The 15,386-nt window shown below is 48.6% G+C and overlaps 1 protein-coding gene across 2 annotated transcripts in view; it reads right to left on the reverse strand.

The window, feature by feature from the left end:
• WDR7 (WD repeat domain 7) overlaps window positions 1-15,386 on the reverse strand; it is a 363,988-nt gene that overhangs the window by 98,173 nt on the left and 250,429 nt on the right. For both annotated transcript variants that reach the window (XM_075532929.1, XM_075532930.1), the window contains one exon: window positions 8,583-8,769. In XM_075532929.1, coding sequence (XP_075389044.1) covers window positions 8,583-8,769 — 187 coding nt within the window. The remainder of the gene's footprint in view (window positions 1-8,582; window positions 8,770-15,386) is intronic.

Genomic DNA, 15,386 nt, shown 5'->3' on the forward strand with positions numbered 1-15,386 from the left:
ATCATCATTCCAGCTTTCTGATGAAAGCAATATGCATTATATCGCTTTTCATCATAGCTTAGGAGAGGTAAACTGCTTATAAATGTCTGCTTCTAACGTCTTGGCGACAGCAACTGCCGCATGCCTCTTTGGCCACTAACAGAAAGGGTCTCTTTCCTTCCCGCCTGCAGGGAGGTCACAAGGCAGGCACTTGGAGGACGGAATCTTACAAGCTGCGATCTGCAACCCCCTAGTAACTGAATCGCAGGGGTCTGCCCCAGGGGACACGGGTGCTGCCTGCCCTCCGCAGTGGGAGCACAGCAGTACAGTGGTGCTGGGGCGGGTGACCTGATAAACACGGTGAAGTTCGGACTGCACGTTGTGGTTGCGGAGTGCCCCAGCACTGGTGTGACTCCTAGCAAACCCTCCACACCACAGCACAAACCCTGTCTGGTCCCGAAGTAGCTTCACCGCTGGTATGTGTCAGCTACTGTGTCCATCCACTTGGTCAAGTCTTCTGATTCATACTTTAAATCAAGTTTTGAAAATAATTTTCCCTAGCCCCATGAACTTCTCAGTGATGCTTCCTTTCTGTCACCAATGTGGATAAATGGGTGTTGATAATAGTGAGAGGCTAAAACAAACAAGGTTGGTATTTTAATTGGATAAGTCTGGGGGAGAAAAGCAAAATCCCTCAATCAAATCTGTTGGTTCAATAAGATCATGGAATGTTGGGAGTTGGCACACATACCCACCCCTTCCCTGGGCAGCATTTCTGCCAAGCAGTCATGCAGGGAAAGGCCTATTGCCCAAGGTCGCCCTGACTGGACAGAGAACCCAAGGCTGGATGCCACGCTCTGCTGAGCTACTTCTGTCCTGCTCCTACCCCAGGATGCCCTGCAAGGTCATTGGTGCTGGTTTCTTACAAATGAGGGGTCTAGAGAGCTGGGTGGGGAGAACAAGGAAGCTCTGCCATGTCCTACAGAAGCTTCACCACGTTCTCCGACAAATGGGATGAAAAGACGAATCTCCCCCACAGACTTCTGGGGCCCGCTCATACAGAATAGGCAGCCTGTGAACAGAAGAGAGGGAAGGAGGAGGGTGACGGTGGGTAACCGCTGTAATCAATTGGTACTGTGGCTAAACCGAGAAGACAGACGATGGGTTAGCCTTCACCCTAAAAGAAGTTTCTAAGGATAAGCTGCAGCACTATGGAGCTTGATGGCACAATGGTTAAGTGCTAGCCTGTTAAAAAAAGACCTGGTGATCCTCGCCCATAAAGAGTGCTTTTGGGTGCCGACCTGGGTGCCACAAAACGACAACCTGCCTGATCCTGTGCCATCCCGCGCCATGATTTTCTTTGAACTCATGACTGCAGCTACTGTGTCAATCCATCTCTGTGCGGTCTTCCTCTTTTTCACTGCTGGCAAAGATTACAGGTACGGAAACCCCAAGACGCACAGTCCTGTAGCAAATCAGAAGAAAGCTCTGGCAATCCAATCCCATGATTTTCAAACCAACCTGGGGCTTCTCCCGCGTCTGCTCTGTAACTTAACTCGTCAGTCAGCATCGGCACAGCGGCAAGGAGTGTGGCTCTTTGGGGGCGATCGGTGGAATTTGACAAGGTCACATGTCCACCATTAAAATGTCAACAAATAGGGTTCTGACTGAAAAATGCCCCGTGCTGTACCCCTGCACCTGCTTCACTCATTTGAATCGCCAGGTGTTTTAGAACACCTATGCTCCGGAGGCCAGGCGAGTCTTTCTGTGAATTTCAGCGTTCTCCCCCATGCCTCCCCCTGGAGCCCTCTGCTCGGTCCCTTCGTTTCTCTGCATGGCATTCTGCAGCTGCTGAAGCGGTGTGGGAAGGACTGCCAAGCTGGCGCTGCCAGGCCCGTGCCACCGTGCCCGGCTGTGGCCATTTGGCACAGATTGGATGGAGAGGGGACGGCTGCCTCTGATGCCAGCGGGTCCTGCATGAGTGCCCAGCACAGCCCTTCAGCATAGAGGCAGCTCACCAGTTAGGCAGTAAAGGAGCCTCATCTGGTAAATTCATCAGGGAAAGTTAAATTTAAAAAAAGAATCCCTTACACTGGCCACTTGACTGGGCCATGAAGTCAGAGTAATTAATCGGGTGGTCCCCACAGACAGAGTCGCATCTCTAGAGTGGGTCTCTAACTGGACAGAAAAGGCCTGGATGGAAGGGAGAGGGACCCTCCTTATGGTGGCACCTGGACGTCACCAGGGACCTCACTCTCCACCTGAGGCCACCAATCTGGCTGCTACGCACACGGTTTGTTAGGAAGGCTTCCATGAGTCTTTACACCACGACATGGCACACCGTCTACCTTACTCAGCACTTCCGGTGGCATAGCCAATATGAAGCATGAGCGATGATAGATCTCAGACACTGATTGCTCACACCTTGGCTGAGCGCAGTCTCCACATGACTGCATATGGTCCTGTCTCACCCCTTACTCCATGGAAGTAACCCAAATGCATCGAGTTTGCCATCAAGTCGATTCCAACTCAGAGACCCTACAGGGCAGAGTAGAACTGGCCCTGGTCAGTTTCTGAGATTGTAATTCTTTATGGGAATAGCCTCACTTTCTCTCACAGAGCAGCTGGTGGTTTCAAACAGCTAACCTTGTGTTTAGTAGCCCAATGTGTAAGCACTAGGCCACCAGGGCTCCTCCGTGGAAGTGGAGGCATTTCAAAAGAAACATGTAGCAGCACTTTGGTGGAAAGAACACTACAAATGGATACTGGTAGTGGGGGACGGAGGGAGGGATTTGAACTTCCTCTCATAGCCCCCAGATCTTGGTCAGCAGTCACAGGGCATTGAGAACTCCCCCTGCCCTCGACAACGGCTAATGATACAAAATCTGGGAATTCTGGGCACCGCTTCCTGGTGAAATAGGTGCTTTCATGATCACCTTTAACTAACGGGGACTCTTCAATTCCTCTGTCCCGTTGGCCCCTCACTTCATAAACTCAAAAGAAGCAATTCCTCCTCCGAGTGGGTGTCTTTTAGATCTAGGACTGCATGTTATACACATTTACAGAGAATAATATTACACTGACATGACTTGGTGGCTTCCTGGAATTTTAAGTTTTCTACCAAAAACAAAGTTTATGTTAACAGGAAACAAAGCCCAAACAGAGAACCCTAAAGCTTCCTGGTTTTTGTGAAGGCTAGGTCTCACTCTCCTACCCACTCCCCAAAACAAACCCCTCGCCCTACAGGACAGGACACACTGGCCCGGTGTGTTTAGGGAAGGAGAAAGCTGCATCTTTCTGCGAAGGAGCCACTGGTGGATTCCAAGAGCCGGCCTGTGGATCTCAGCTCAGTGCGTGATCACCGTGCCACCAGGGTTCCCCCAGATCCTAACAATATGCTCGGGGTTGAGTTCACAGTGTCAACTCTCTCCAGTTGCATGCAGTTCCACCAGAGCACTCCTAGTGGATGGGGCCTATGTGGACACCATCAGGACATGGTGGCTGCCCAGTGACTATGCTTCCCATCTCTCTGTGGTGACCTCTGGACAGCCCAGAGAAGCAGTAAGCTTTCTGGAACCAGTGACGGCCCTCAGCCACGCCGGGTGCGGTGAGGGATGAGCACCATCTCTGGATAGACCAGACTGTTGTGTTTGCCTTTGGGGTGCGGGCCCCGAAAACCGGAAGGTAATCAGGAAAACAGAATCAAAACCACAGACAATCAAAGAGGCGTGGTGATTTAGCTTTCCAAAGGAAATCGTCTGTTCCTCTATAAGGTAAGCTATTCTATGGTTTTCACATTTCATCAGTAGGTAGACAACCATGCTGATCTAATGGGCCATGTGAACACCTGGCTGCCACTACCAGCTGCTGTCTAAGGGCGAACTCTAGCCTAGCCTGGATAGAGTGGGCGAGAAACGTGGGCAAGACTTCAAGTCATCAAAGAGACCAGGCTTGCTGGTCAGAGACGCATGGAGCCTGAGTCTATATATGATCCTTAGCCACCCTTCCAGTCTGGAACTGAATTCACTCCCAAAGAGCACTTTTCAGCCAAATAACAACAGGTCTGTAAAGGGAGCAGTAACCCTAGGGAGGCGCACACACACCTTAGAATAATCTAGCCATTTAAACTCAAAAGGGCAGCACTGAGTCAAGGATCAAGTTCAGAAGGGTTAGAAGGAGAGAGGAATTGAAAATGAGAGTCTACCTAGGACTCACCTATCACATACCCACATGGCACAGGGAAGTGAGGTAGGGGTGCGTGTGTGTTTGTGTTTGTGTGTGTTTGTGTGTGTGTGTGTGTGTGTAAACCTGAGTGACAGCCTGGTGATCATAGCAGTCATAGGAGCCTGGAGAAGATGTTTGCTCCCTCAGCCTTACTTTACTTAACAGGACACTGGAGACATTGGATGAGACACTCTACTGTAACATGTGCCCTCCAGATGCTGATGCTCTGGTAGCCCAGTGGTTAAGCATCGGACTGGAAACCACAAGGTTGGTAGTTCAAATCCACCAGTCACTCTGTGGGGGCAAAAGCTGAGGATTAACAGCTTCAGAGATTCTATGGGGATGGCTCTACTTTGTCCCACAAGGTCGCTATGAGTCACTAGTGATGAAAGGCAGTTGGGTTTGATGTCTTAAGTTTAGAGGTCAGCAGCAGACCTGAGCTGGGTGGCCCTCTTCACGACTCTGCTATCAACTTAAAACAATGGGCCTAAAATGAAATAATAAAGGCAAGTGAGGACTGAAATCGTTACGTCACAAGCGTTGACATACAGGTGCCTCTGAGGGACGCACACTGGATGACCCAGAAGAAGGTGTGGCAGCCAAACCCAGTCAGCACGCAGGAGCATCAAGGAGCCACGTGACAGGGCACACCTAACACCCCGTGGCATGACAGGACCCCCACCCTGGGTACCACCTCACCCAGCCAGCAGCCCACGCCAGTGTGTCATGGGTGTAACAGGCCATTTTCAATCTAAATCTTGTTATAGATTAATAAGCAAACATTTTCTTGCTTATTATACAATTTATCACGATGAAAATTACATTGGACTCCTCAAGGCTACATGCTGATACATTCATTTATTCAGAGCTGTGTGCAGGGAGTCCTACTAATCTTCGTGACAGAAAAGGATGTGAGAGCAAGATTGAAATTACCCACTGAGAAAGCGCCCCGCGCATCTGTGGACAGCGCACACGCAGATGAGGCCGGCGCGCCTCATTATGCCTGCCTGTTCCAGCCCCACCACCACTTCCTCCAGGAAACAAACACATGCACATTGTGGAAATTGTGTGCAGGGCAGATTTGGAAAGATGCTGTAAGATTAGGTCAGAGCAACATTTGAACGATCGGGAACAAGTCATACCAGGGAGGCTGTGGGATTCCCTAGGGGGGACAGCTCTCGACTTGTGCCTCTTACGACTGGCATGAACACAATGGCCCCAGGCCCATCCTTTCAGCCAACTGGGAATCCTGCTACTTCCCAGACCCCAAAGCTATGCTGGCTACCACACTATGCCAAATGTTCATTCTAGAGTTGGGCGTGTTTTCATCCGTTCAATACCGGCATGCTGAAATGTGTCACTCCTCACACCACCACCTATGGGTGGCATCTACGCACCCCCTTACATGCTCTAAGGTCTCTTCTAACTTAAAAGGCTTGCATTTGATGCGGATCCACAATAAATGTCCGTTAAAGCAGCAGTCAAGAAACCAAAAGACGTGTTGCGCTAGAAAAACCTGCTGACAAAGATGTCTTTCAAATGTTAAAAAGCAAAGATGTCACTCTGAGGACTAAGGTGCACCTGACCCAAGCCATAGATAAGATTGTCCTTACCTCATATGCGAGCAAATACTGGACAGAGAATAAGGAAGATCGGAGAAAAACTGACATTTTGGAGTTCTGTGTGGAGCTGGGAAAGAATAATGGACATGCCATGGTCAGCCAGAGGAACCAGCGACAGCGGTTTGGAAGAAGTCCAGCCAGCACAGAGACCTGGTTACTACGCCTTCAAGGGCCATTCGCAAGGGGAGCAGTTGGAAACCAGCAGCTTCTCAGGAGAACCACAGGGCGCACTCGATGGAAACTCACAAGAGTAGAGCCACCCTGTCCCTCGGAGTCAGTGTGAGCCGCCATGGACTCAATGGCCGTGAATACAGCTAGAGCGCTTGCAAGAAGCAAGCCTAGCAAGACTACATCTCCTGCCCTTTGGACGTGCTTTCAGAAGGGCCCAGTCCCTGAAGGGCATCACACTTGTTACAAGAGAGGATCAGCAAAAAGAAGATCCTCAAGGGGATGTATTACACAGTAGCTAAGCTGTGCACTGTCTCTACCTGCTGTACACAGGGCTGCTATCAACTGGGGCTGGCTGGGCAATCTTAGGAGGTAGGCGTCTCCACTAGCCCCAACCTACTGTCGGAACTGAGGCAGAGAGGGGGTGTAATTTGCTGAAGGGCCCACAGCTAGGAAGACAGCTAGAAGGTAGGAAGCATTGTCTACTGACAGGAAGAGGTTATGGGGGAGGGGTACGTAAATTTGAAATGAATACTTTCCCTCATCTATAAACCCTAGAATCTAATCTCACAATGCTCATGGTGTGTACACAAAGCCACAACATTTCAGGCTAGCTTTCAACTGCCTGTCTGGTCTCTGTTTCCTCAGCACAGAGCAGCCTGCATGCCACAGCCAATGCGCCCTTGACCCTAAGCATTCTGGAATATAAGAGAGCTATGGCAAGAGACACCGAGCCCACACTCACTGCCATTGGGTAATTCTGACTCGCTCTGGCCCGACAGTCCAGGGTACAGCTAGCTGCCCCTTTGGGCTTCTTTACAAGAGCAGAAAGCCTCATCTTTCTCCCACTGAGCGGCTGATGGTTTCCACCCAACCAACCTTGCAGTTAGCAGCCTCACTCCTAACTCACTCTGCCCCCAAGACTCTTGGGGATGTGAGAAAGGCAACCACATAAAGGAACTCAGAGAGCGCTCGCTCCCTCGGTGACCACGCCTATGAGGGAAATGCCTCATATCACGGAGACAACCTACGAGATGCTAACGTGTCCATCAAGAGAAGCAGCATGGGCCAGCTCAGGAATTCCTACCCACCAGCCTAGTTGAGGGGTCCTGGTGATACAGTGGACGATGGACTGGACTGCTCACCACAGGGGTCATCAGTTCCCCCCCACTTCCTGTCCCACGGGAGCAAGAGGAAGCTTTCTGTTCCTGTACAGATATATAGTCGCAGAAATCTTAGGAAGCATTGGCCATGCCCCTACTTGCAAACCTTTTTTTTAAAAACAAGCACTGAATATTTTTATCAATTGACATCAACTTCCTTATCATCAATTTTCACAGAAACCACAAAGTTAAAAAGTATTATCACAAAACCATATACACACACACAAATATCAAAAGGCGAACTCATTGTTTGTCAACATAACCTTCACTGAGGCATAGATACTTCAGCAGACGGTATTTCCAGCGCTCCGATCATTCCCTAAACCACACTCTTCGATTCACACCAGGACAGAGCAGCAGTCTTGCCATCCTCAAGCCATTCCTGTTCAAGGCTGCGTTTGGGGAAGAAACAGAAGTCTGAAGGGACAAGGCCAGGGCTATGGGCGGATGGGATGAGGCATGCACCGCAATTCTTGGAGCGCAGCTCTTGCAAACCCAGGACAACCAGTGAGTACACTGTCCTCATGGGGAAAAATTCCTTACTGCCATTGTCCTGGCCTTTTTCTCACCAATAACTTTCCGTTTTCTTAAAACTTCTTCCTAGTAAGCTTCCACAATCACCTTGTGTCCGTCAGGAAAATCTACCGAGATTACGGCCACTTTGGGCCATGTGCAAAAACAGTCCCGTGTACTTCTGAGCCAACCTGTCTGCCTGGAGTTTAACTGCCCGGCAGACCTCCTCAGACGCTCCTGCTTCGACTGGACTTTCATTTGAAGACGCCCTAACGAGAAGCTGACAATATGCTGCTGAGAGAACCTGTCTAGTCATCCACTGAGCAGACATAAGTATAAACACACGGTGTTTACAATCACGTGTGCAGGTGTGACCTGGAACCCTACCAGTGGTTTTTCCACTTACCTTATACATTTATATAAATTTTGTTAGTTGTCCTCAAGTCAATTATGAGTCCTGGTGACTTTATGAACAAAATGTTGCATGGCGACCACTGATAGGCTTGAGAGCTCATTGTTGCAGACCACTGTTGGTTCCCCTCTCTCCACGTACACAATTTGAAAACCATCACAGAAGGTGAGCAGTTCAAAACCATTCGCCACTTCCTGGGAGGAGGAGGCGATCACCTGCTCCCGCGCAGACCGACAGCCTCAGACTCACCTGAGCATGTTCAGTCTGTCCTGAGGGAGGGAATCCACTTGATGCAGGGGGTTTGGGGTCTGACTTTTTGTAGCTTTTGAGGGGGAAACACAGAGGACTCGTGCACTGGGACAATAGTTCCAATTGCATTCATGTCACAAAACACGGTTCCTTTGCACTGTCCGTCACCCAAACCCCAGGTTGGCTTAGAAAGCGCCTTCGATCACTGCCCCTCCTCGGCCCTCCGAGCCAGCAGGGGAAGCGAGCACCTACTTGGCCAGCTGTCTCTCGGCATCGGCGCACAGCTCGAGCAGCCCCATCAGCACAGCAGACACGTCCATGTACGGTTCCCACACGGTGAAGCCTCGGCCGATGAGGTCAATAGCAGTCCTCCGGATGGTGCTGTGCGGGGGGAGTTTGGGACTCGGGGGCTGCAGCAGCAGAAATGTCAGTGCTTTGCCTAAAACGGCAAAATAAACACGGGCAAGAGAGTTACATACTTTACTTTGGGATTGTTTTCTTTGACACATTTTCAAAATACAAGCCTATTGATTCTTTTTCTTTTTAACAGAAAAACGGTTAGAATTGTGAGACTACAAAAGAGCTCTTGCTTGGTTTCGTTTGTTTACTCACAGAAAGACTTCCATGACAGAAGTTCAGTTGCAATAGTTTTTTTTAAACATTTAATTAGGGGCTCATACAACTCTTATCACAATCCACACATATATAATTGCAATAGTTTGTCATATTCTAGAGTATTATTAACATACTAACCATCTAGAAATACCCGAGGGGGCCTTAAAACAAACATGGAAGAATTCCACTATCTTTTCATTCTATTTTCCCATGAATTTTTTAAAGTCCCCTCATCTCTATGCCACTCCCCAGAGGCTAGGTTTCATACGGGGGTGACATGTGGGTTACGACACTGGAAGCTATGCGCCTGGTACTTCAAATACCAGCAGGCTGTCCCGCAGTGGCCAGCCATCGGCAGAACTTCGAGAATCAAACAGAGTAGGAAAAAGGCCTGGCAATGCATGCCAAAGGAACAAACACACCAGCCAGTAACAATCCTGCAGGTCACAGCAGTTCCATTCAGTCTGACGATGACCCGGCAGCATTTCGCTCCCCTGGGGGGGCAGTGGCCATGAGTCCAGGGCAAACTTGGTGGTAGTTAACAGCAACAAAGCAAACGCCCGTCAGACTTCATATGTCTTGATTGGCAATTCTCTTCCGAGGAAACCATCTTAAGGAAGTGGGCCAAACTTTAGAAAATGATCCCCGTGCCCAGATGTACCCACATACCCTCATTTGTAAAAGCAAACAGGTGCACATATTCAATTGATGACTGGCCGATGTGGCACAAGCAAATGATGGAAACCTGTGCAATCCTCACACATTTTTATATAAAGAAACATGAGCAAGATACAATTAATTAAAACACTGAGACCTCAAAACTCCTTGGACAGGAGGAGAAGCAGGTCATTACACAAGCACACTCTGGAAGCACGGTCTCCCCCTGGAGCGTGAGGGCAATCAGTGAGGGGCAGCGTTCAGGGCGACGGCTGTGGGAACCCCAGGGGACCTCGCTCACCCTGGCCCAGGGGAAGGGAGGGAGGATGCGCTCGTCCCAGGGGTGATGGTATTCAAGCTGCGACCTGAAGGATGAGTGGAAGTTAGCCAGGAGGAGAGACAGGAGAGAACAGTGCAGGAGAACGCCCAGAGAGATCACGGAACACCGAGAAGGCTGAGAGCTCTGGCAGCTGGCTGAGGTGCAAGAGAAGAGGAAAGAGGCGTCAGGGTCACTGCCAACTGTGTTCAGGAGTGTAGCCGTCCTTTTAGGAGAGGAGACAAGGGAGGGGGAGTACAACAATCAGATACATGTTTGGGCAGGGCCCCTGGCCACAGCGTACAGAGGAGAAGGAAAAGCAAGGCTGTGGGACTGCCCCCTGAATGAGGTCGCCATCCACCATCATGATGTGCCCCAATCCCACCAGGCTTTCCAGGGACAGAACTATGAAGTTTATTGAACTGGCCTGTCGTTTATTTAAGGCCTTCCACATTTTTGTCCCAACCTATCCGTCCAAAGATTCATGCAACACCTATATATTGAATAGCATTATAGGTCAGGGACTGTACAATACAATGGGCTGGGGAAACCAAGGAGTAAGTTTCAATTCCATTCCTATGGAAATCCCTTTGACTTCAAAAGATAGGTATGTAACCAAGAATCTGAACATATGAGTAGCGTTTCACAACGGAGCTCTGGCGGCCCAATGGCAAAGCAGGTGGCTGCTGACCCAGAGGCTCGCACCTGGTGTCCCTGTGGGAGAAAGATCTGGTGGTTAGCTTGCCCAATGATTACAGGTGAGAAGACCCCACAGAGCTGCTCTCCTCCGTCCCATGGAGCTGCTGTAAGTGGGTGCCAGCTGACAACAACAAGGGGGTACCCGCAGGGCCGCCTAGCTGCACGCTGTGGGGTGGGAGAAGACGTCCTCAGCAGGGAGTCTCCATTCCAATACACCTATGAAAAGTCGGATTGGGCAAACGAGAGGAGAGTGGCTAGAAAATCTCCCATGTTTCCAGGAGGTATGGCCCAGGCAGAAAAGGTGGGCAGGCGACCACATGGACGAGTGAAAGATCAGACTAGAGAGGTGCTCACAGCCAGACTATGAAGGGCTTCAGATGCCACACGAAGGCGTTGGTCGGTGCTGAGCAAAGGAGGGGTCTGGTCAGCTTTTCACTGTCGAAGGATCAATACTCAAGTTGTCTGAGGATCAGAAAGGGACAAGACCGAGTAATTCTACCGTTAGAACCACAGGAACTTTTGATTTAAAATACTTTAGAAACATCTCGCCTATTCCTAGGCTTTGGATGAGAAACCATGACCCTTAAGAAGGGAAGTGGCTAACTCCCACAGGTCTGGCTAAGGGGTCTCGGCCTCTGCGGCCAGTAGGGGCGGGCTTTTACCGCACCTTAGAGGCACAGTACACAGCTCTGGACACCACTTGTACCTCTCCAACTCTCATTTTATTCACGACACGCTACTCAACTACTGCTTCTAAACCGTATCCTCCCTTGACCATCTCTCCGGTCCAACCACCCCTCCTCTGAGAACTGCACGGTCGTTTCGGCTGCAGTTAACGAGGTTGCACGTGCTCCACGGCTCATCTTTCTCACACACAGTGACACGTTCAGCAGCAACTGGAGGTGGCTCCACCAGTCGCCGCAATCTGCTTTTCTCTTAGTTTAAGGTGATCAGACGTCCTGCTTTTGGCGGGACAGTCCTGATTTTTAACAATTTTTCCCGCATCCTGTGGCGTTTTTAAAAAGTCCCAATTTTTGGAACGAATGCACGACAAGCTAGGCTATATGGTTTTCGGCTGCCGTGTGGCTATTTAGCCAGGATATGAGTTTTATCAATGGTGTCCCGCTTTACCAATATTAAGATCTGGTCACCTTACCCTAGTTGTTGCAGGGTCACAACATGGCTAACGCCGCAGCCATCGTTCCATCTGCCTCCCAGAGCAGATGGAAAGGCAAAGGGGGTGTGTGTGCCAGCTCAGTCAGGGTCCCGTTTAAACTCTGGTTGCATCGCAACACAATTCCCTTGGCTTTCAGGCGGAACTGTAACTGTTTTCCAGCTGAGTGCCTGCCATTTTCAACAGAAGTGAAGCCCTGTTTTCATGGAAGGGGACATTGGCTGTTGGGCCAGTAGCTAAAGTCTCTGCCACAACTTTCCTGCTTGCCTTAGAATGAGATTCCTTTTAAAAACACATCAATCACTATTCATACATTTAATTTAATCAGCAATGGTATAACACCTTTAGATATTTATTCTACAGTCTTAAGTTAATCTTACTTGCTTTCAAACATTCTTTTCTTTCTTTAAACCTTGCCAATAATCCATTTCTGCCAGGTTCAACAATCTATTGCAATGGATTAGTTCAATAATCCATATTGAACCCAGGAGACAAACTATCGGAGAGGGATGGCTGTGTCAGAATAGGGTAAAGGACTGGAGGGCGGCGGCATGCCCGGCTTCTGCCTAACGGGAACTGGCCTGGGGCTGGTGTGGACCACAGGGATTTAAAAATAAATTAAAAAAAAAACTTTCACGTTAGGCATTAGGCTTAGCACAGTGCTACATATACAGGAAGTACTTAATAACATCAGTGCTGCTTTGGTAAATTCTGAACACCACTTTAACTAGCTGTGTGCCCAGCAAACTCAGTATTTTTACACACACATCAGGAACTTCTCAGAGCCTGCTACAGATTTCTGCTGGCCCCGCGCCAAGAGCCCATGGGTCTAAGGTGAAAGGATAAATTTAAAAATACCATCATAAGTCTTTTTCCATAAAGACGCATGTACACAGCTTAAAGAATTGCTTCTTTTGAGGCTACACCTTCCTTTTCCGGGTGAGTGTGCACTTTGAGAAAGACGCGTGGGACTGTGAAGAGGGTGCTGACGGAGGGCTCATGGTAACAGGGCAGGGCGCTCCCGGTGCTGTTCATCCACAAGGTGGACGTGCAATGACCTATGAATAGCACACACTGCCCCGAGGAAGGAGAAGACAACGTCTCCTATGATCTGTGTTACAACAAAGAAGTTAGTTCCGTTACAGGCTCTTAATGGAGAAAGCCACGTGGCTCCTGACTTTACTGGTAACCCTGGGGAATTCGGCATTGTGCTCGCCAGCCTGCGACTGACTCCAAGTTATCCAAGATTTGGGCTTCCTTCTCTGGGAGACAGTTGAATAGAACAGGATACTTGGTGGCTTTTATTGTGATCATTTAGTGTACAGAACCCAATACCCCACTGGCTCTAGCCAAAATGTACAAATGCCCTGTCTGTCCTGTCAGTAGGCTCACAACACTAGAGAACAAATCAAACAAAAGAAAATCCTTTAAAATGCAGAAAGCTCCAAGATCCCACTTTGGGGGTGTCACCATTAAGGTGGCCCTCTGGCCTCGAACACGAATTTGGTTGTTAAGGAGCCAAGAGCAATAACAATGGCTCACATTTGAATGTCATTTTTATCTCAAGCATCTTAAACATCTGTGTCCCAACTTCAATCACCGTTTTTTTGGTTTTAACAGGGTGACAGAGCAAACCTGAAAGAAAGCATTTACGCTGCTGTTAGCAAAACACTGCAAATGAGGCAAGGTCGAGGATCGACACAGAGAATAAAATAAAGCCTATGCAAGGTGTGCTTAAAATGCTGACACGATTACACTGTGGCAAACTTGTTAATCTGTCCAAATGAATCTTGTCCAATCAAACTGACCAACGCAGAAATGTCACTTTTTTAAAAATCTGAGTGGTCATGGAGGCTAACTCTTTTAAAAGATTTAATATATAAGCGCTCTCTCTCTCTCTCTCTCTCTCTCTCTCTCTCTCTCTCTCTCTCTCTCTCTCACACACACACACACACACACACACACACACACACAATTTTCTCTCTTTAATGCCATTACCTGCTCGTTTTTTTCTGGAGCATGTAACACAAAACATAGGCTCAACAAGTTTAATAAGGCATTCTATATTCAACAAAATAGGACATGTTACTAAGTTTTATTACTAAACATTTATTGGAGATCAAATGATGCATTGCATGGGGTAACTGCTGCACAAAACCTCATTACAGTGTTGAAAAGTAATGTTGTTCTCTGATGCTCACCTTCCTCACACAACCGCTGGAGAAAGCGGGTAAATAAGCAAATGTGGCGAAGAAAGCTGATGGTGCCCGGCTATCAAAAGATAGTGTCTGGGGTCTTAAAGGCTTGAAGGTAAACAAGTGGCCATCTAGCTCAGAAGCAACAAAGCCCACATGGAATAAGCACACCAGCCTGTGCGATCACGAGGTGTCAAAGGGATCAGGTAGCAGGCATCATCAGAAGAAAAATTTTATCATAGTGTATGAGGCGGGGGAGTGCAGAGTGGAGACCCAGAGCCCATTTGTAGGACACTAGAGGTCCCTAGCAGAGGGGTCTCAGGAAGGAGACAAGCCAGTCAGGGTGTGATGAAGCAACAATGTAAAAGACAACTTTCCTCTAGTTCTTAAATGCTTCCTCCCCGCCCCCCGCTATCATGATCCGAATTCTTCCTTGCAAGTCTGGCTAGCCCAGAGGATGTACACTGGTACAGATAGGAACTGGAAACACAGGGAATCAAGGGCGAATGATCCCTTCAGGACCAGCGGTGTGATTGGGGATACTGGGTGCATAGAGGGAGGGTGGGTTGGAAAGGGGGAACCAATTACCTGTGACCTCCTCTCTGGGGGACGGACAATAGAAAAGTGGGTGAAGGGAGACGTCAAACAGGGCAAAATATGACAAAATAATAATTTATAAATTATCAAGGGTTCATGTAGGAGGGGGGATTGGGGAGGGAGGGGAAAAATTAGGACCTGATGCCAGGGGCTTAAGTGGCGAGCAAATGTTTTGAGAATGATGAGGGCAATGGATGTACAAATGTGCTTTACACAATTGATGAGTTGTATGAGCCCCTAATAAAATGATTTTAAAATAAGAAAGTAATGTTACTTTAAAGACTAAGTGGTGCCTAACTCAAACCATGGCATTTCCACAGTATTTTCATCATTGTCTCATGCGCAGGTGAAAGTTGGACACTGAATAAGGAGACTGAAGAATCAATGCATTCAGTTATGGTGTGGTGACGAACACTGAAAGTGCCATGGACTGCCAGAAAAACACAAGTCTATCTTGGAAAAAGTATAACTGGAGTGCCTCTTTGAGGCAAGGATGTGACACTTGGTGTCATGTACTTGGGATATGTTATCAGGTGAGGCCATTTCCTGGAAGAGGATGTCATGCTTGATAAAGTAGAGGAACAATGAAAAGGAGGGAGGCCATCACAAGATGGACTGACATAGTAGCTGCAACAAGGGGCTCAGACACAGCAGCAATTGTGCAACGGTGCGGGTACAGGCAGTGTTTTGCTCTGTGGGTCATCGTGAGTCAGGAACCCACTCAGTGTCACTGAACAACATTTATTGACGGTTATCATATGCAAACACTTTATAAACTATGAAAGACTGTTGCATGCTTTTGA

The sequence above is a fragment of the Tenrec ecaudatus genome, chromosome 15, assembly GCF_050624435.1.
Source record: "Tenrec ecaudatus isolate mTenEca1 chromosome 15, mTenEca1.hap1, whole genome shotgun sequence".
Lineage (NCBI taxonomy): Eukaryota > Metazoa > Chordata > Mammalia > Afrosoricida > Tenrecidae > Tenrec > Tenrec ecaudatus.